Source organism: Elgaria multicarinata, chromosome 1, assembly GCF_023053635.1.
Source record: "Elgaria multicarinata webbii isolate HBS135686 ecotype San Diego chromosome 1, rElgMul1.1.pri, whole genome shotgun sequence".
In the NCBI taxonomy this organism is placed as follows: Eukaryota; Metazoa; Chordata; class Lepidosauria; order Squamata; family Anguidae; genus Elgaria; species Elgaria multicarinata.
Window position 1 is genome coordinate 183,804,303 of NC_086171.1, and position 22,810 is coordinate 183,827,112.

The 22,810-nt window shown below is 45.4% G+C and overlaps 2 protein-coding genes across 2 annotated transcripts in view; both read left to right on the forward strand.

The window, feature by feature from the left end:
* DYNLRB1 (dynein light chain roadblock-type 1) overlaps positions 1–22,810 on the forward strand; it is a 545,722-nt gene that overhangs the window by 124,407 nt on the left and 398,505 nt on the right. The gene's annotated exons all lie outside the window — the stretch shown is intronic.
* LOC134394468 (trace amine-associated receptor 13c-like) lies at positions 12,183–13,715 on the forward strand. Its single transcript, XM_063119960.1, has one exon. It carries the CDS (start codon positions 12,478–12,480, stop codon positions 13,552–13,554), a length of 1,077 nt encoding a protein of 358 aa, XP_062976030.1. The 5' UTR covers positions 12,183–12,477; the 3' UTR covers positions 13,555–13,715.

The following is a 22,810-nucleotide window of genomic DNA, read 5'->3' on the forward strand; positions in this document are numbered from 1 at the left end:
CTAGATGGGACAAAATCCCGGGGCAATCCCAGGGCACACACAGGGGATCCCGGGAGCAGGGAGGGATGATCCCTCCCCTTCGAGCCCGTGTGTGTGGGCATCACGGTTTGTCCCAGTTACTTGTGAGGAGCCAGGACCCACGTATGGGGTACAGAGCTCCTCAGGAGCTCTGCACCCATCGGGGGTGGGGTGGGGGGGGCAGGGAAATTAATTTAATTTTTTTAAAAAACCACCTTTTGCGCATGACTGTTCATGCACTCTTCTTCTTTAAGAAAAAAATGGCGGCTGCAACATCCTCTCCCCCTGAGGCCGTTGTGCGCCGCATGTAAACAGAGGGGGAGATCTCTCAATAAAAATATTGCGAGGTCTTCACCCCTCCATTGTGCTAGACCAGGTAGGTCTAGCTGGGGCATTAAGAAACTGGGCTTAACAGCAAAGTACAGTTTACAAGCTAAATTCTACTTTAGGCATCTCTGAATCATCAGCAGCTAGAATTCAAGTTCCGTGCATCTCTCTAGAGTGTCAGTTTAAAGCAAATATTTATGTAGTGCATTGTATTCAACCAAGGTTTCCAAGGCTTTTGGATAGCCTTGGAAGAGTTTCTTAACAGATTTTTTTAAAAAATGATTTTTTCTGTTTATAACACTGAAACTCTTTGAATATATTGGATCCAAATTGTGGCTATTAGCAAGTTTGGGCAGCCATAGAAATCATAATACCAGTAAACTGGTAAAGTGTCATGCTACATTAAAGATTTGTATGTTAAATTGTGTAGACTGGGCTGCTGAGTAGAACCTGTCTAGTAGCAGTTTAATCAGTGTTCCCCAATATTAGAGTTAATTAGGTTTTCCTCGCACTACATAAAGTAGTCAATAATGTCAAAGTGGGGAAAGAATCTAGGGTGACCATATGAAAAGGAGGACAGGGCTCCTGTATCTTTAATGGTTGTATTGAAAAGGGAATTTCAGCAGGTGTCATTTGTATATATGGAGAATCTGGTGAAATTTCCTCTTCATCACAACAGTTAAAGTTGCAGGTGCCCCGCCCTCTGTTAAATCTGGTCACTCTAGTATAGCTCCTGCAGCTTTAACTGTGGTGATGAAGAGGGAATTTCACCAGGGTCTCCATATATACAAATGACACCTGCTGAAATTCCCTTTTCTATGCAACTGTTAAAGATACAGGAGCCCTGTCCCCCTTTTCATATGGTCACCCTAATCTACATGTTTTAAAAATGCAAAACTCAGAGGTCTTGATTGCATAAGTATTCACCTCCCGTGTTGTGACGCCCCTAATTAAGCTCTGGTGCAACCAACTGTCTTCAGAAGTCACATAATTAAGAACATAAGAACATAAGAAAAGCCATGCTGGATCAGACGAAGGGTCCATCTACTCCAGCACTCTGTTCACACAGTGGCCAACCAGCCGTCGGCCAGGGACCCACAAGCACGACGTGGTGCAAAAGCACCTCCCCACCCATCTTCCCAAACAACTAGTGCACACAGGCTTATTGCCTCTGATACTGGAGGTTCCATTTAGCCATCAGGATTAGTAGCCATTAGAACTAGTAGCCATAGATAACCTTCTCCTCCAGGAATTTATCCAACTTCCTTTTAAAGGAGGTTGGATAAATTGGTGGCCATCCCATCTTGTGGTAGTGAATTCCAGAGTTTAACTGTACACTTGAAGAAGTACTTGGGGCCAGGTTATCTGAAGGAACGCCTCCTCCCATATGTACCTGCCCGGACCCTAAGGTCATCCTCAGGGGTCCTTCTCCGTGAGCCCCTGCCAAAGGAAGTGAGGCACGTAGCTACCAGGAGGAGGGCCTTCTCTGCTGTGGCACCCCAGCTGTGGAATGAGCTCCCTAAGGAGGTTCGCTTGGCACCTACATTATATGCTTTTAGACGCCAGGTGAAGACCTTTTTATTCTCCCAACATTTTAACAATCTATAAATACATTTTAACACGGTGTTTTAAATTTGTAATTTTGCATTGCTGCTGTTTTTATCTGTTTGAGCTTTTATATTGTATTTTATATTATGGTTTTATACTGTTGTTTTATACTTTGAATGGTTTTAATTTTTGTGAACCGCCCAGAGAGCTCCGGCTATTGGGCGGTATAGAAATGTAATAAATAAATAAATAAATACCGGTACTTCCTTTTACCTGTCCTGAATCTCCCACCAATCATCTTCATAAGATGACCCTGGGTTCTAGTATTTTGGGAGAGAAAGAAATATCTTCCTATCTACATTCTCCACACCATGCATGATTTTGTATACCTCACCCCTCAGCCTCCTTTTTTCCAAGCTAAACAGTCCCAGCTATTGTAACCTTCCCTCATAGGGCAGATGCTCCAGTCCCTTGATCGTTTTATTTGCACTTTTCTATATTTTTTCTAGCTCTACTATATCTTTTTTTAGGTGTGGTGATCAAATCTATATGCAGTATTCTAAGTGTAGTCACACCATAGATTTGTGTAAAGGCAGTATGAAACTGGCAGTTTTATTCTCCATTCCTATTCTTATAATGCTTAATATGGAGTTTGCCTTCTTTACAGCTGCCACACACTGGGTTGACATTTTCATCGAGCTGTCCATCACAACCCCAAGTTCTCTTTCTTGGTCGGTCACCACCAGCTCAGATTCTATCAGGTTATACTTGAAGTTGAGGGGGGGGGGTTGTCCCAACATGCACCATTTTGCACTTCCTTACATTGAACTGAACTACATTGAACTGTGTGTGGGAGAAGCAGCGTGATTACAATGCTCGACTGAATGGGCCTCATGCTCATTGTTTACTTCCTTTTTTCAAACAGGAAGTAACTGAGCGACAAAACCAGGAATGGAGAAGCCACGGTAGCCAGCATTTCCCCCCAGGTGTGATGGACTCTTTAGTCTTGTAGCTTTATCCATCATTTATCAATTGTTGAGGCATTTGTTGGCATTTTGAAGTCCTGTTTCACCTGTAAACCTACTTCGTGTTAGCTTAAGTTCCTGGGGTCCTAAAGTAGTTCTTCTTCTCACCCAATTATGCTTCTCCCCAACTCTGACATCACTCTATCCACCTGCTACTCCTACTGACCCACTGGCAGCATTGACAGTCACCTAATTTTTGAGTCAAACCTGCATTAGATCCTCCATCTTTTGGGAGAATGAAGAAAAGGGCAGTCAAAATTATCACTGGGTTGGAGCAACTCCCTGATGAAGAAAAGCTAAAATGTTTGGGGCCTTTTAGCTTAGAAAAAGGTTGAGTAAGGGGTGAGGACATGAAAATAAAGGTGTATAAAGTTACGTATGGTGTGGAGAAGGTGGATAGGAAGACATTTTTCTTCTCTCATAATACTAGAATGAAGCTGAATGGTGGGAGATTCAGGACAGATAAAAGGAGGTAAACTATGGAATTCGCTACTACAGGATGTAGTGATGGTCACCAATTTGGATGGCTTTAAAAGGTTAAATATGAAAGATAAGGCTATCACTGGTTATTAGTCATAATAGCTATATGCTTCCTCCAGTATCATAAGCAGTATGTCTCTCAATACCAGTTGCTGGGGAACGTGAGTGGGAGGATTCTATTGCACTCATGACTTACTTATGAGCTTCCATAAGCACTGAGGGAACATAATGCTTGACTGGGGGCTGTCTAGATGCTTTAAAAGTCCCATGGTGGCTGCGCAGTGGAGCTGCATCAGTTATACAATGCAGCATCCACCTCACAGCCACTGCAGGGCTTTCCTGCAAAGCTGCAAATTAAAAAAGGTGGGAACTTACCCCTGACTTTTTTGGCTGGAGTGAGGCAAATACAGCCCTGCTGCCATCTACCTCTCCAGCTTTGTTGCAGAGGCAATCCCTGGCTGAAGGCAACCTCCAATTGGGGGAGGAGCGGGGAGCGGCTCCAGTAATCAAATGACTGTCAGAAACTCCACGCTCCCTCCTTGGCTTGGGGATTACCCCACATCATGTGAAGTCACAGGGTTAAGGGGGAACATGGTGCCAACACAGTGTCAAAGCAGCCCCCAGATGGGCCTTTGGTCTGATCCAACAGGGCTCTTCCTGTGCCTTTATGTTCCAGTTTCATGATACTGGGGAACAGAAGCACAATGTCAAGATGTTTCTGAGTAAAGAAAAGTGTCCTTCATGGTTTGTCTGCCTCATGGTTAGGCTAATCTTGTATTTATACCAACAGAAAATGGACCCTCTATGGCCTGGTTCAGACAACACGCTAAACCATGTTGTTTAACCATTTTGTGGTTAAGCAGCATGGTTTAGCGTGTTGTCTGAACCAGGCCATTATTCCTCATCTTTCTACTATTCTCTTTGCCTTTTACTTTGGCATGGTTTCAGAAGGACTCGCATAACTTTAGAATTATACATTTAAATTCAAATATTTTTTTAATGTCCTGGTTTTTCACTCTTGTCGTTTTCACTGACCTTTGTAAAAAACAACAACATGTTTATTACATTCCCTGTATAGCTTTTCATATATACTGAGAATTTCTACAAGATAAACAATTTTGGTGAGAAATGATATGTGGGCTATATTTTCATTATGTTGTACAAATGTGGGATCAGAGATCTGAAATGCTACATTCTTTTCTTAAGCTAAAATCAAAGAAATTAAACAGAATGAGGTTATTTTTGCTTTTACGAGGCCAAGGTTAAAAACAGAGTGGGGATCAGACTGTATATACTGCAGTCCAAGTCCTGATTTATCTTTATTTTTGAGAGAGTAAAATGTGAGCCTGGCAACCTTTCCACCTTATTGAAAAGTGGGTAGGGGAGTGGCAGGGACAGGAGGAGGAGGAGGAGAAGGAAAAGGAGGAGGAGGAGGAGGAGGAGGAGGAGAAGAATCTCTTGTAGGTACTGTTTTTTCAGGATACAATCCTAGACACAATGAATAGGACATTATGGATATAATGGAACCAATCTCCAAGTACACATGGTTCACTGTTAAGCATGCCTATTTTCTGTCTCTCAGCTATGATCATGCCCTTTCTCTCTCTTCTTTTAATGCAATAATTGCAGAATAAAGAAAATAATATTAGAGTATGCAGAGTATCTTTCCTTACAACTGAACTGTGCCTGCCCATAGAGTCTTCAAATCAAAGAGCAGGGCAACTTTCCTTGCCTTAATTAACAGAGTTACAATATATTACACAAGCTGGTGGCTTGATATCAGGAAAAGCAGCATTGTGATTTATAAAGTAACCATCACTTTGACTTCCCACAACATCATTAGGTAGCTAAGGAAACTGTGATTGGCTCCACAGGAATAATGCAGCAATATTAATATTCTTGAAAAATAAATAAACCCATGTTCAGCTTGATCCCTTAGAAGACTGATGTTTTTCGTCAGAATCATTCATGGATTTGAAAACTGCAGTCTAGGACGGTCTAGATGATCAGTGAATTTTGAAAACTCAATTTCTCTTACTGGTGTCACATCAGGCTTTCTTTCATTCAATGAAGCAAATCTGTGTGATGAATCTGAAGCTTTCATGGGAGTGTGTATTACATATATTTCTAGTCCAACTCTTGTATTCTCTGGTCTCTTAGCAACCTCTAAACCATAACTTTATGGCTTGCTTTTTTCAACCTACTACCGCTATCTTCATCATTGTCAGCAATGACAACAAAAACTACTTCTCAGGAAAAAAAAAGTTTTTATAACGAAGTGCCTCAGTGTTACTCATGGGTGTGTGAGATCTGAAGGTGTAGGAACTATTTTATCCAAAGCTCTTGCTGGGTTGGGCTAACAGGGTGGAAGGGAGGGAGGAACATTTCCCCCCTTTCTTCCCCCCCCCCTTTGCTTTTACAATTTTCTTCCTACTGGTTGCAATGGTAGGGAAAATATGTACCAGCCCTAGTATACATCAGCCATTTCCCTCAATTCTGATGTGTTGGGGAATGTGATTGTTTGGAATTTTATTGTGTAAGCCACCTTCAGAGGGCTTTTGCATTTAAAGTTGGCCTAGAAATAGTTTAAATAAATAATAAATTTCCACAATCCACTCTCAGCATGCATACAGAATGCCCCCCATGTTTTTCCTCTACCAGTGGCAGAACTCCAAAGCCTGAGAGGCAAGGGCCATGGTTAGATCTCCCCCTTTGAAGTCAGATATCTCTATTGCTATCTTTGGAAGGAGAGATCCAAACAAGCTAGGCCACAGGACTGCAGCCTTCAAGAAAGATTGTTAAATGAAAGCTCTTACATTGATGTACTGAGCAAATTTTATTGGTGAACCCACCTGAAAATGTTGCCTTTCTCTGCAGAGAGATGTACAATCAGTATGGAGATGGAAGTAATCATAAAATGTGGAGATGGAGGTATCTCATTTATTTATTTTAACATTTATACGTAGTTTTGGAATAACCCTCTGTTTGAAGGTGTCCTCTGTTTGAAGGACTATCCAATCCAAGTCTGGTTTAAAGATGAAGAACCATGAGAAGGGGGAGCTGGGCCCTTGACATGTCACCCGGACAGCAGACTGAGCAGACACAAAGGTCACCATTTCCCCACTATGGTGAAATGCATTAAAATTCTATTAAAATGACAGTCCTTATTTTTAAATTTGCATCTATATGTATAAAATCAACACACACATATTTTATGCACACAGCGATCCTCCTACATGTCTCCCGTTCCATTTCCCAGTTTTAGCAATTAAAAAAAAAAGGCTCAGAAAACCCAACTGTTCTGAAAAACGTCAGTATTTATCAATATTTCCTGCCATGTGCAGGAAAAGTTGCACTATAAAACATCTGTCCCATTAAACTGCATTGGTGCTGTACAAGCCCAATCACTGCTCACTTTCTGCTCTCTTCCTCATGTAATTACAGCTCTTGCAGAAGTGGAGATGCAGGAAGCAGAGCCACAGTAAAGGAATGCAATTTCCTCCATCTTAGAGGTCTGTGGCACTTGGGCCACAGCTAGACCTAAGGTTTATCCTGGGATCATCCAGGGTTCGCCCCTGCCTGAGCACTGGATCCCCTGTGTGTCACCTAGATGAACAGGTTTGACCCCTGGACGATCCAGGGATAAACCTTACGTCTAGCTATGGCCTTGGTCATGGCTGTTCTTCAAAGCAATGGAGGAGATGGAGGATGGATTATGAAGTTCTTGGCTATCTCTAATGCTGGGGTGGCATGTTGTAGTATAACCACATGGTGGCAACAACCCTACAAACATATAAACTCAGGGAGTACCACTACACAAATAGTCACTCCAAATATTATGGATCTTTTCACTCAGCTCTAGCTTCATGTGGCAGGCAAGCAGCTATGGCTGGGCTCCCTGCTTGTTCAATGACCAGATCATGATAAAGATCAGGAAAGGGTGTGATACTACATGACTTAAAATACACTGTTTATATGCCTTTGGGTAGCTTTGAAACAAATTGTCGTCATTGCAAAAGGGTTTCCATAACAGCAAAGTAGCTGTCCCCGCAACAGCAGAAAAGCTTTTATATAACAACAATGAAAATCTGAAGGGTTTCTTCCCCCTTTTCATTTCCTTTGATTGTACAAACCTTTTACGCCATCTTATAAATCCAATTAATTTGTCACTATGAATAGCAGTTTTGAATGTTTCCTGATCAGCAAACATATATGACTTATTTATTCACAGATGTGTCAAGTTTTCCAGTTTTTAAAACTGAAAATTAAAGCAAGGCACAAATGTCAGCTATAAAAGAGCATTGGCTTCCTACTAATTGTAAGAGAATTTGCACATGTGTGTAAATCAACAGAACTTTGTTTGCATCAGTGAATTTATTGCAGATTTCATTCATTGGCTAACTGCTTAACACTTGCATTGAATATCATAGTGGTCAAATATAAGCACAGTGTCAGCAGGCCTCAAGGACCAGGCCAGATAATCTCAGGAAAGAGATTGTCTCAGAAGTGTGTATTGTTGAAACAATGCAAGATATAGTAGTTTAATACTGTTTTATGTTGGTCAGTTAACCTGAGGTTCATGCTGTTCCTGCCCAATTGGACAGCTCACACTTTAGTTTAAATTGCTTCATAGGCAATCATTTAACCAAGTCAGTTGAAGACTGTATTTCTGTTGAGAGATTTAGAGCTCCATCAGACAAGCATTTTATTGCATGCTTGTTACTGGGCACTCATGGATTTTTGTGGGTCCCTCTCACATTGTCTGCCTCCCGCCCCTTCTAGCCTTCTTTATGCCACCAAAAAAAAAAAAAAACAAACCACCACCCCAAAAACACCCCAGTAAGTCCAACTTGTTTGTAAAGACAGAAGTTGCTGCTGTCTCCTGCTATGAGCAGAAGAAGCAGTGGGATCAAAACGGCCCACTGAATGGGCCATGAGCACGTTTACTTCCTCTTTCAAAAGAGGAAGTAATGAGGAACAAATGTGCAGGCGGAGAAGCGATGGTAAGCAAATCAGATTCTCCCCCCCCCCCATGTGTGATGACGCTCATAATGTGGGCAAGCTTCTGATGGAGAGAAATATAAAGCATAATCTTATGAAGACTGCTGATGACAGAGTATTCATGAAGGAATCTGAGATGTTTAATATGTTTAACCAAGTCAGGAGATGAATATACGTCTGGTGAGAGACATAACAAGGCCAAGGCCGACTCTTTTACTGAAGCACTGTCTGCTGGTTGAAAGATGTGGTAAACAATCAGAGCTTTTGGCTTCAGTGTGCAGTGCCTGTTATCATTCTGGGAATGTCTGGCTTATTTAAACTATGTGTCTAATGAAGAAATAATTCAACCATCCAGAACACTGAACATTTGCCACAGTAGTAGAGATCTGAGCTAGGCAGTCTTCATACATTGTTTGTCTGGTTGCCCTAAGACCTTGTCTGCTTAGGATCCAGTTTGGAGCCAAAATGAATTCATCTAGGGAGGGGGGCAAGTAAAGAGGAAATGCCCCCCAAATGACAAGTATGTCCCCAGGTCTGGTGGGGGGGAATAACAAATGCACCTGTGGATCCAAAAAGGTTGCCTACTCCTGACCTAGCATATTTACATGGGAAGTAACAGCACAATCCTATGTGTATCTGCTCAGAAGTAAATCCCATTGAATGCAATGGGGCTTACTCTCAAGTAAGTGTATGTAGTATAGCAGCCTTAGTCTTACTGAGTTCAATGGGGCTTGTGTGTAACATTGCAACCGTGGCTTCATATTCCAGTGCCACCAAACTTTTTGGAAGTGGTTCACTTATGTGGCTTGTTCACTATAATTATTAGGTAGGGATCCCGTATTCGGTTAACATGAAACAACATGAGTTTGCCTGTTTTCCTCTGGCAAATGTAGGAAAGGATGTCTTCAGGAGCTGCTTGCACCAAAAAAGTGGGAACTAATACCCTTTATTTATTTATTGGTGAGATTTATATCCCATTTTTCACCATGAGCAGTCTCAAGGCAACTCTCAAAAATAATACACAACCGTAAACAATAAATCTAAAGATAAAAGAAGATCAACAGGTAAACAAAAATTTACAGCCAAATCTTACTCCTGTCCCTGCTTAAGTATGAACACCATAAACACAGGAAGAGTAAGCCTCTTTGAACATAGTGAGATTTCCAAAGAAAAACGCATAAGAATAAAGTGTAAAATCATCAAATGTCCTTGGAAGATACCCTTAAAAGCAGGAGAGAACAGGGAAAACCTCACATTGTCTAAAATTAGTAAAGATGGCATCAGATGAACATGTTTAGGGACAGCATGCTATTAACTTGGGTGCCAGCAGAGAGAACACCCTCTCTCTGGTCACTACCTGCCTAAAAGGTGTGGTTCACTTAGACAGTATTAGGGGGTGGGGGGAGAGATACAAAGTCCCACTCACAAGTAGTTCCCTCCACATTTACCCTGAATATTTTTCTTTCTTTTAGAAAGAAGAATGAGCAGGACAAAATTTGCATCCCCACCACAGAAATGCACTTTAATCCTTATACCCTTGTTTTCCCACCCATCCTGTGTGGGCACCTGGAGAAAGGCCTCTTAAGATCTCAACTTGGCAATTCACGTGGGAGCAGATGGTCCTTTTTACTAACATATCAATTTCAGGTACAAAAGAATATATATTATAGACAGGGACAACAGCTCAGGGGCAGGACACCTACTCTGCATGCAGAAGATTCTGGGCTCAAACCCCAGCATCTCAAAGTTTAAAACTCTTCTCTGCCTAGAACCCTGGATAGCCGGTGCCAGTCAATGTACATCAATGGTGTCAAACCTCAGACCTTTCTATACTAGGCATTCATTTTAAAGGGGATTTCAGCAGGTGTCAATTGTATGCAGGCAGCACCTGGTGAAACCCCCTCTTCATCACAACAGTTAAAGCTGCATGAGCTATACAGGAGTGACCAGATTTAAAAGAGGGCAGGGCTCCTGCAGCTGTAACTCTTGTGATGAAGAGAGAATTTCGCCAGGTGCTGTATACATACAAATGACACCTGCTGAAATTCCCTTTTCTCTACCACTGTTAAAGATGCAGGAGCCCAGTCCTCCTTTCCATATGGTCACTCTAATGCTGGTATTTTGGGGCCCAGCGGCCACTTGGATTCAACCTGCCCCCCTCTCTCCCCAAAAGCTTCTCTGAAACGGAATCCGGCTCTGGGGCTGAAAGAGGTTTGGTACCCCCGGTGTATCCTGACGGAGGACCGAGCTCCGTATAAGGCTGGGGAGCGATAATTCTCCAGTCGGTGATTAACTGATGGGCGTGGGTCTCATTTCAGCAAGCAATGCGGAGGAACGCCCCAGGCCCGGTGCTCGACGGTTTCTTTTGTTAAACGAACCCGCCGTTCGGGGGCTGATGATGGATGGCGGGGCGCGTTGCTGAGAGCTCCAGCCCTTCTCTCTCTCTCCTCTAAGGCGCCGCTCCGCTCTCCTCCGGCAGCTCCGCCTAGCACAGCGTTGTTCGACCAAGTGCCACGAGGACGGGCTGAGGAACTCGCTTGCGCTCGCTCGCGTTGAGTAGCCGTTCTTCGCGTCCCCGCAGCCAGACGCCTTTTCGCTCCCCCTTTGCAGCGAGGGCCCGCGTTGGGCATGGAAAGCCGCGCCTACGGGTTCCCTGGGAGGCATCACAAGCGCAGCGCAGAGCGCGGCGGGGGCGGACGCCCGGAGGAGCGCCAGGCGCTTGCTGGACGTGTGGATTGGTTTAGGCTGGGCGGCCGGAGGCGTGCGTTGACTCCAGCCGAGAGCCTGGGGGAAGGCACGTGGTTGGCTGTGCGCCCAAGCGCCGCTGTTTGCAAACCCCGGCGGGATGGAATTGGTACGGGGGTGGATGATGCGCTGTTGTGCCTGGGCTGGGAATCGAAGTTTCTTACCTAAGAAGGGGAGCCTGTTTGCGCAGGAAGGCAACACGTCTCCACGGCAGTCCGAGGCTCTCCTTCTTCGCTGGAGGGCGGGAGCGGAGCGGGCTACCACATAGCTCTGGCAGGGGTTCGAAACTTCGGAACGAGACTGCGGGGAGAGGCGCAACGGAGCTCCGCTCAGCGTCCCACGGAGGAGGCCGTGCAGGCTAATGGTGGGTCTCCCAGGCTTTCCACCTGCCTGCGCGTTTGCGTTCCCTGGAAAACTAGGGAGCCACGTCAGAGGGGACCTGAACATTGGCGCTGACTGTGAGGAGGGAGGGTTGTTTTTGCGGGAGACGCAGCGCCTGGGACCTGCGTAAAGACATCTCGCCTCTGAGGGATGCCAAAGCGCGCGTCTCTCGCGGAGCCTCAAGGCTTGCGCGATGCACTCGTTCCTTGACGGCTACCCAAGTAACTTGCAGTTGCCACGCGGGCGGCAGCGCCAACCCTGGCTCTAAACACGGGTCATTCTTGTCGAGAACGGCGAGTGACAATCAGTGGGGTAACTCACTGCAGCCCCAGTATCCCCGGGCAAATGCCTAGTGAAATGGTCAAGTGCTCTCCTGTAACGCTGACTGGAATCACTCTCGAGCAACATTTTTACATTTGCCTATGTAAAAAAGAGAGGGAGGGAGAGACCCTTCTAGAAATAAAATAAAATCTCAGGATTTATACAGCCTTGTGATATATTTCATATAAAACCATGTAAAATTGGAGTATTTGCAGGAGTGCTTTGCACCCTTCTGCATTTGAATGAGCGGCACCCTATTATAGTTGGATTCCTGCATTTGTGTGTGTGTGTACCAGAGAGAGAACACTACAATATAATACACAAGTGAATGAGAGTCTTGTTTGCCATCTCAGACCATTCCTGTTTGGATTTCACACAGGCGCTTCGCACCCATCCATGCTGCCTGTGTGCCTCAGCTGAGCCTGCCCTCCGTTCATGACCACTTTGCAGACTGGCATGGACTTCCACCGGAATTGTTCACCTTGCCATTTTTTTGGATTTGCATTTCCGGAGATTGGGGATGGGGGAAAGAGCCATGGACTGCCTTCCACGGGACTTCAGAGGTGATGCTCCCTGTCCTGCAATTCTGCTACACCCTCTTTGCCTCCTGAAGAAAAGATAACCCCGGTCGATGTTGGGGAACGGCAGCGGCCAAAGCTCCAATTGCACGGACCGAGGCCAGGCCTTGGCTGGGGAGGTCTGCAAGTTGCTCCTCATGGTGTTCCTGATCATCACCATCACCCTTGGAAATCTGGTGAGCCTCCTGGTTTTCCTGTGCAGCCAGCAGTTCAGAACTTCTCAAGCCTACCTGAAGGCCTCTTTGGCCTTGGCTGACTTGGCTGTGGGACTCATTGTGGTGCCTTACTCAGTTTACAGGGAAGTGAGCAGGTTGGCCTATGGGATGGGACAAGACACTGGTCCAGCTGACCGGCTAGCCTGCCTCATCACTGGCCCCATCTTTGCGGGCTGCACCTTTGTCTCAATCAGCACCATCTGTCTGTTGTCGGTGGAGAGGAGTGTAGCTGTGCTGAAGCCCTTGCACAGGAAAACAGTGATCACCAAACGCAGGACTGTTTGGCTCATCCTTGCCTCCTGGGCTGTGAGCTTCTGCTTGGCAGTGATACCAATGCTTTCCAGCCCTGATATCACCTTCCAGTACAATTCCTGCAGCAAGTTGTGCAACTATGCCTTTCCACCCCACCAGCTGCCTGGATCCCATTGGAATGTCATGCTACTGTACCCGGTGTTTGATTTCTTCGTCTTGGGGGTCACCTTTGTCATCAACGCTGTCACCTTTGCCACCCTCCACCAGTACTGCAAGATGCGGAAGCAGCTAGGAGAGGAGTCGCAGAGTGGCAACCGGCTCTCCTTCTCAGACATTACTGCTGCCAAGACCATTGGTATCCTGACCGCAGCTTTCTCAGTTTCCTTCTTCCCCGTGGCTGTGTTTGTGGTGGGCTCTGTGGTGGGTTACCAGTGGTGCCAGTTCTCCTTTTATGCCTTCTGGATCCTCACTTCCAACAGCTGTTGGAATGTGGCCATCTATAGCATTTGGGACCCCAAGTTCCGGCAGGGGCTTTGGCAGCTGTTTCACAAGCCAGTGCAGACACCGGTGTCCTGGCACCCCAGCCGCTCATTAGAGGGGCACACTTCCGCCCCTGCCTGTGTGGTAGTTCTCAAGGAGATGTTCCGCCCAGAGAGTATTTGAGGGCACTATTGGATTCTGCCATTTTGTTGAGTGGGCTACTGTGTTCATGCTTCAGAACAATCTGAAGTCTTAGCTGGACATGCTGGGTCTTTAAATAGTCATTCTGACATCTATGGTTATACCTTTGTAGAGTGGTTTCTTTCCAAAATGTGTTCTTAGGAACATAGGAAGCTGTCTTATAATGAGTCAGATCACTGGTATTGTTGATGTTGACTGACAGTGGCTCTTCAGGGTTTTGGGAAGGGATATTTTCAGCACTACCAGGAGACACCGGGGATTATATCTGGGACCTTCTGCATGCCAATTACCTAGGGAGGTAATTACCTAGGAACCAATTGCCTAGGGAGGTTGTGGGCTCTCCCACACTAGAGGCATTCAAGAGACAGCCGGACAGCCATCTGTCAGGTGTGCTTTAGGGTGGATTCCTGCAATGAGCAGGGGGTTGGACTCAATGGCCTTATAGGCCCCTTCCAACTCTACTAGTCTATGATTCTATGTGCTCTACCACTGAGCCAGAGCCCTTCTGCCAGTGTTTTCCTTGCCTATGTTGGATTTACAACCTATTGAACTTCATAGTCCAAATGGAGCATGGATTATGGGGATGCACTGCAAGGTAGAGTGTCAAAGCTCACTTAACTCTCAAAAAGTAGCCTAGATAAATGCCTTATTTTAAATAAAGAGCGGATATTCATCTGCAACATTAAGTCCTTATAAAAATGTTGGAGATCCAGGATCTGTAAGCATAAGGATATTTGTGGCATCTGATCAGGCAACAAGATGGTGCTATGTTCTAAGAATAATCATGTATAATTTGTTTTTTAAATAGCCCTTGACTATAGTTATTGCTATGATGTGGATATGATACTTCAGTATGCACCATGTAACATTTGCTCAAACCATAAATATGCATGTTGTTGCAAAAACTGCCTTTTTCTTTTTTAAAAAAAGTGTGGGAAATGACCTTTTTCTTAAAATGGGAAAGTCCAACTTTGACCACTAGTGGCACATACTTAAAACAACACTCTTTTTAGGAGTGGATTAAATCAGAAGAACTATCCCCTTCATATCTCAACAGCCATTGAAAAAGTGGGGAAATGTTCTTTTGCTTGGGCAAAGTTGCAAAGCTGCTAAACTTGCACATTTTTGTTTTGGCAAGAGATGTGTCTCTACAGCAATATAGAACAATAAGGTTTTAACTGCCCCAATTACGTATTCAAAAGTTTGCTAAAGTGGATTGGAGTGTGGGGAGGGGGGGACCTGGCTGTTTTAAGTATTGCTTGTACAAAAAGGATGTTGATGCTGGAAAGATGAGGAACTGCAAAACATGGTATAATATAACGTTAAGATGTTGATGATTAAGTGATATGTTGGATAACAGTTTTGTTGACAGACCTTTCATCTGCTGTGTATTTATAAAGGTTCTCACTCTGTTTCACTCTCTGTCCTGACTTCTTTGTCTATTTGGTTAGCTTAAAATAGCTGCAGTATTTATTGTATGAAATTGACTTGAAAACCAACACTAATCTGAATGTATTCAGTGAAGAGATGTTTCCCTTGATTAAATAACACCACAATAATAATTATTATTATTGTGTTTTGATAAGCACCTTATATGCCTTGCCTCAGTTAAAAGATACACACAATTCATGGACAATGTTGTGTCAGCACTGAAACCCTTTAGCAAGAGAGAGCTTTCGAAAAAGTTGTTTTGTACTGGCTGTGTTGGAAACAGGCTTGGTAAAATTAATCTGTTCTGAGTTCCTTGGATTTTGTAAGCCTAGAAGTAGCACTGTGCTGGATATTGAATTGCCTATTATTCCTTCTCAATGTGTATATTTGTAAATAAACAGATTTCCATAAAGAAACCATAGATTTCCAGTGAACTGTCTTCTGGCAGGAGCTGATCCTGCAAAGGTTTCCTATAAATTTCCAGTTTGGGGAAGGAGAGAAGAAAACAACAAAATACCTAACTTGGTTTGCAGAAGTCCAGAAAGAGGAGGTTCACTTAGGCTGCAATCCCATACTACATGATGCTTACCACATTAAACACAATGGGACTTTCTTTTGGGTAGATATTTATAGGATTACATTGTTACATACTAAACTGGAGACATTTTGCAGCATGATATCACCTTGGTATGGTGAAGATGGTTCTATTAGAAAGAAATTTTGCCACAAAACCATGCCATCTAGGAGTCCTTTGAACCAGAGTAAAAACACTGACAATGGATGCATACAGATATACAAAAAACACGGGTATTTTTCTCCCTAGGGTTGAACCCCTCCCTGTTCCACTCATGTTTGGAAAGCAAACAGCAGACAGACATTCGAATCAGCAAATCAAGCATTGTTTCATGCAATAATCTTTCCCCTCCCCCATGCTTTAGTCAGGGTGTCCACTTTTTTATTTTTAAAGCATAGCACATAGGAGGGGGAGGCTGTTTTGTGATGTCACTGGTTCATCCCAATCAGAGCTGTGCACAGATGACTTTTGTTCTAAACATGCAGAACCGGTTTATCCTGAACTCAATCTAAGAGCTTCATCCCACGTACCTGTTTCCCTCGAATTATCCCCTACAGTGCTAAGATGTGGGCGTTGTTGTTGTTGTTGCTACTGGGCGGCAAGATCCTTTGCATAACAGGAAATGGTTTTAAGGAGGGAAATGTAAAACAATCATTAAAAATTAACAGATGACCCAATCCGATTCAAATTTGGTATGCTTAAAGCTCTCCTTAATATCTATTACTGTGCCAATTTTGATGTCTTTATCTTTAAAGCTTACACAGATGTAAGCATTTGTTTATTTTTTCTTCAAATCCTGCTCCTGCGCCCCAATGGCCACTCAGATGATACGCTCGAAAACTAGTATCAAAATACAGCGAGTCTTTTGCCTTTATAGCACAATTAAAGCAGGATGCATGGGAGTACTTCACAATAAAAGCAAATTATAAGCTGGAAAACTTTGGAGTCCTCGCAGTGATTGCAGAGTATAACGCTGGTGTGATAAAGGCTTAAGAGAGACGGTGTTACGTTTAAACAAAATGCTCCCACAGTTGTGCTGATTGTTCAAATTATGTAGGTCCATATATAATATTCTTCAGGGAATTATGCCTTCCCAGGAATATATGACAGGGGACTATTCCCTCTTCTGCACAGGATATCCAGTAACTAAAGTAGTTCTGATCTGTACCCTTTTCTTGAAAACTTCCAAGGAAGAGGATTGCATAACTTTCCATGGCTGCCCTTTCTCACTGCTGAACTCTATTAAGGAATGGAATTTCCCTCTAAACCCTCCAACATCCTGTAGTTTTAACCCAGAATGGACAGACTGTTCTATGAAACTTTACAGAAGCTCTTCTTGATCACACATGTCTTGTTTCTTTCCTTTCCTCTTTCATAACAGTCCAGGTGGTTTCCATCTAGGAAAGGAAAGGCTTAAGCACCTAGAAGCATTTGGGACCTGATCAAAAGCTCTCAGATGTTGAAGATTTTTGAATTTGTTAAATAAGACTTACAAACCTGTGCCCAACTTATGCCTGTGATGACACCTGAAATTAATTTGATTCTCCTCTAATGTATCTGGTCACAAATGACATAATGCCATTTATGTGCACGTTGTGATGGAAGTCCGAGTTAATCAGTCCTTCCTCAGGGTCTCTTCCCCGCTTGCCCCCACCCAAAGAACCAGTACTTCCCTGGAATAAAACACACCAACACCCGAAGTAACCAAAATAAAAGGTTTATTTTTAAAAAGACAGCTATTAGATAGGCACTTGGTCAGTAACAGATATAAACAAGTACATAGAACAGAACATAAGAGGGAATGGGGGTAGGGAATGGATAAAACAAATACAAGTCAGGCAAAACCACCCATAAATCCATTCATACAAGAACCGACAGTCAGTCCATTAAATTTCCCTTTCCCTGGTCAAACCGACCAACTTGCCTTTAGAGAAACCAGCTCACAGCCAAAGTACGGCTTCCTAACGCTCTCCCAGTCCCCTAACCGGGCAACCGTAGACATCCATAGCCTCGGGGCTAAAGACGAACCCCCAGCTTAATCCCATTAGCTTTTATCTGTTTGTCTCCTAATGAGGGAGTCGGTCCTTTCTTCCCACTCAAAGCCCAATTAGCCTAGGCAGGAGATAACCTCCAGGTGTGAAGCCTCAGCCTAACCTCAGCAAGTTTAACTCCCACTTTCCCACATACCAAAAGCTGGGTCCTGGCGCCGGTTTCCCCCATAAACATATCAAATTAATCTTTCCTCTATCTATCACCACTATGGTATACTGCCTAACAGAAAAACAAGGTTTAATACCTGGGAAAAAAAACACAAATTACTTCGGGAACAACTATATTTTAGGACCTAATACATTTTATAACTTTCCCAGTCCTTCACACGCCCTCCTTTGAAAGATGAGACTTGAGGGTAAATCCCTCAAGATCTCTATCTCAAAAAAAAAAAAAAAAAGAAAAGAAAAGGAAATTCACTTAACCAGACTCTCTTTCCCTTAGGTAACAGCTCTTTTCTCAAATACACTACAGGGTGCAACTGCTGATCTAACCCCTCCTGCAGCAGCACAGCCCCAATCCCGGTGTCTGATGCATCAGTCTGCAACACTAGCACCGGATGGAAATCAGGGGCCAGCAAAATAGGCGCAGACATCGGCTTCTCTTTTAACAGATCAAAAACCTGCTGCCAAACAGGAGTCCACCGTACTTGTACGGGTCTCCATTTCGGACACCAATCAGTAAGAGGGGTAGCTACAGCACTAAACTGGGGCACACACTTACGGTAGTACCCCGCAAACCTCAAAAGGGACTGAACTTGTTTCTTAGTCCGGGGAATGGGCCAATCCTGAATCGGTGGAATCTTAGCCTCTAAGGGTTTGATGTTCGTTACCCTAAAAGGCAAAACTGTAAATTCAAACAACCTCTGGTGAGTCACAGCGACCGTTTTTTTCCTCGCCCCTTCATCCGTTCGGGGCATGGGATAGGGATCCAACTGCATTAGCTGATTGATCTTTCTGTAGTCTAGCTCTTGCAGCTCCTTTTCTAGGTCGAGAGCATGCAGTCTTGCCGCCCGATAGGGCAGGAACCGGATGGGGGGATGGTCCCCCGTATAAATCAGATACTTGGCCAAAAAAGTCCGCCCTAGGCGGTTTGGAAACAGAACCCGAGATTCCCCCAACACCTGCTTCAGCCCCGTTTGCTGTGCAGCTGAAAGAGAGGGGGATAAGACCACACATTTCACTTCTTCAAGCCTCGGATATTCTTCTAACAAATCCCCAGGTCTCTCTACCTCCCCCTTTAAGCCAAATACAAAATCTTGTGGGTCAACATACAACTTTAACATATTTACATGAAACTCTTGAAGTTGTCGAGTTGTTCTCGGGCAAGTCAACAAATAATTCACATCTTCCCACTGCGGTTTGATCATTAAAGGACCTTCCCCTTTCACCGACAGTTGGTCCGGTTTCATGGGCTTGAGAACTAAAACCTGGTCACCGGACTGGGAGGTACGGGTTCGGGCAGCCCGATCACACCACGCTTTCTGGTTCTGTTGGGCACCCTCCAAGTTCTTCCGTGCCACCTCCCGAATAGTTTGTAGTAGGCCCTGAAGCTGTTGCATAAAACCCACCACCAACCAAGGGCTGCCTTCCACCTTCCCCTCCCACTCCTCCCATAGGAGGGTAAGAGGGCTCCGTACCCGCCTCCCGAACATTAACTCATTCGGGACAAACCCAACACTCCCCGGGATCACATTGTTGTATGCAAAAATTAACATCAGGAGTCTTTGGTCCCAATCCGTAAGATGTTCTATAGTAGACGCCCTCACCATCTTCCCCAAAATCGGATTGAGCCTCTCCACCGACCCATCAGTTTGGTGATGGTAAGGGACAGAAAAAACATGCTCCACACCACCCAAGTCCTTCGTCCCTTGCAATAGCTGGAAAACAAATCCAGGCCCTCTTTCCAACGAAAGAGCCGGGCACATTCTCTGTCCAGCCTTCTCTTGACACTTCGTGTCTGTCGTTGGCTGTCGGAGGGGCTCGGGTTTATTGGAGAAGGAGGCAGCTATATCCATATCTGCCACACTAATCAATCCTGCCCCTTCCTCCTCCTGCACCTGCTGGATCTCTGGGCCCTCAGGGGTTTCCTGTCCTTTCTGCTCCAAAGGCTGGGGTTGCATCTGGCTCCAGGTTGCTACCCCCACCTCAGCCGCCAAATAAGCCAAATCGTTCCCTAATATAACAGGCCACGGGGAATTCCTGTGCACTAAAAAAGTCATCTCCCCTTTCCACCCTTCGTACTCCACAGGAATTTTAGCTAGAGGTAGAGCAACTGGGAGGGAACTATAGGGAATGACGGTGTACTTCTGCCCCGAGAGCATCTGATCCGGTCGAACATATTTTTGGTCAATAGCAGACAGGGATGCGCCAGTATCACGCCAACCCCTCCGCGTAGTCCCATTAATTTTAATGGACCTACAGAAGTGTAACTGACTCCACTCTATTTGTCCGGGCTGGACCAGAGCCCTCGCTGCTTCATTCCCTTGCCCGGGCTGGATCAAGGCCATCGTCGCCGCATCTGAACCGGATCGCCCCATCCTCGGGTGGGGAGGTCCAGCCGCCTCCTTCCCTTGCTCGGCTTCCCAATCGGATCCGTCATTTCCTCCTTCATCTGGGGAAGCATAAACTCTGCCCATCTTAGACGCAGCCAGGTGTTCTCTAAGCTTCCTGGCTGCTAACTTGGGGCAGTCCTTCTTCAGGTGACCTTCTTCTTTACAGTAGAAGCACCCCGACGTGATAGAAGTAGATGTCGCTCGCGAGGGGTCCACCCTTTCTCGCCGCTCGCCCCGGGGCGGCCAGCCCGGATTAGCAGCTCTACTCTTCCCTCCACTCACCGCTGGCGCCGCTGGCACGGCTCCGCTTCCCCCTCGCTTGGGCAGACTGGCTCGACCCGCCTCCTTTCGCCGGTACACCCCCATCTGATCCGCTAGCAGGGCAGCATCCCGTAAAGTAGTGGGACGATGATCACTCACCAGCGCAGCCAGATCTTCTGGAAGGGCGGCATAAAATTGTTCCATGTTCAGTACCTCCGCCATAGGAGCGAGAGGAACAAACTTCGCAGCCGCCGCCCATTGTTCCATCGCTCTTATAATCCGATCCGCCAGTGAAACACAAGTCTCTTTCGACTCCAATCTAATAGCTCGATATTTCTGGCGGCAGCTCTCCGCCGAGAGGGCAAAACGTTGGCGGACAGTTTCCTTAAACTTCTCATAGTCCTGAGCGTCCTGCTTCGGGATGGTGCCCATCACGTCCGCCAGTTCCCCACTCACTTGGGCCCGCAACACCGCCATCCGTTGCGTCAGCGGCACCCTCTGATCATCACACGCCGTCTCGAACAAGGAAAAGAAAGAAAACATATCTTGCCCGGATTGGAAAGTGGGGAACAGCTTTCGATTAACCGCCACGGCACCCCGGCTCCTCTCACTTTCCTCCAACTGGAGCTGCAATGCCCTCATTTGCAACTGCATAGCCACCATTTGTTGGTGCTGGAACTCCTCCTGCCGTCGTTGTCTCCTCCGTTCCCGGCGGCGATATTCCACGGCCCTCCGCGACTCCTCCAGGTCGCTTCCGCTATCTGTGTCCAAGAGGCTCTGCTCCATATTCAGGTCGGCAGCCTCCGCTCGCCTCAACCCTTGCCCCGCCGCACCAGCCTCTTCCCCGGCCTCGGACGGCAGCACCGACGACGGCAGGCTCCCTGCCGTGTCCACCAGCGTCACCAGCAAGCCTTCTGGTGCGCTTAAACTCGCAGCCGGAACAAGCCTCCCTATATTCCCAGGCTCACTCATGGCAGCCTGCTTTTTAGCCAACTTTAACTGCGTCTGGTTTTCCAAAATTTCCTATTCCCCCACACACACACCACTTTTATTCCAAAAAATACTGGCTCTTTGATCCCACCGCTGCCACCATGTGATGGAAGTCCGAGTTAATCAGTCCTTCCTCAGGGTCTCTTCCCCGCTTGCCCCCACCCAAAGAACCAGTACTTCCCTGGAATAAAACACACCAACACCCGAAGTAACCAAAATAAAAGGTTTATTTTTAAAAAGACAGCTATTAGATAGGCACTTGGTCAGTAACAGATATAAACAAGTACATAGAACAGAACATAAGAGGGAATGGGGGTAGGGAATGGATAAAACAAATACAAGTCAGGCAAAACCACCCATAAATCCATTCATACAAGAACCGACAGTCAGTCCATTAAATTTCCCTTTCCCTGGTCAAACCGACCAACTTGCCTTTAGAGAAACCAGCTCACAGCCAAAGTACGGCTTCCTAACGCTCTCCCAGTCCCCTAACCGGGCAACCGTAGACATCCATAGCCTCGGGGCTAAAGACGAACCCCCAGCTTAATCCCATTAGCTTTTATCTGTTTGTCTCCTAATGAGGGAGTCGGTCCTTTCTTCCCACTCAAAGCCCAATTAGCCTAGGCAGGAGATAACCTCCAGGTGTGAAGCCTCAGCCTAACCTCAGCAAGTTTAACTCCCACTTTCCCACATACCAAAAGCTGGGTCCTGGCGCCGGTTTCCCCCATAAACATATCAAATTAATCTTTCCTCTATCTATCACCACTATGGTATACTGCCTAACAGAAAAACAAGGTTTAATACCTGGGAAAAAAAACACAAATTACTTCGGGAACAACTATATTTTAGGACCTAATACATTTTATAACTTTCCCAGTCCTTCACACACGTCAGCTGGAGTTATTTGCTTTGTAAGCATTTTTCTGCAATCTAGTTGCCCTCTGAATGTGACACTATGGGCCTGTTCACATATAAGAACTTAAGAGCCATGCTGGATCAGACCAAGGGTCCATCTAGTCCAGCATCCTGTTCACACAACCAGCTGTCAACCAAGACACTGTGCAACAGCACCCTCCCACCCATGTTCCCCAGCAACTGGTGTATATAGGCTTACTGCCTCATATTCTCTAATTACCTTTGCTGATGCAGCTTGCTGTGTCTTCCAAACCTGGACAGCATAGTTTATTTGGGTTGGGCAGCAACCCTCAACCCAACAATAGCCCATGGGTTATTTGAGGGTTGCGGCCTGGTTAACTAGCCACTATGACTAGTTAACTATACCACAATCATGTGAATCAGGTCATAGTGGCCTGGATTGATCTGATTTATTTATTTCATTTATATCCTGCCTTTTTTCCTCCTTAAGCAATCCATAACCC

Excerpts from the sequence above, each read along its gene's own strand:
- LOC134394468 (XM_063119960.1), top strand. The coding sequence starts at position 12,478 with ATGTTGGGGAACGGCAGCGGCCAAAGCTCCAATTGCACGGACCGAGGC.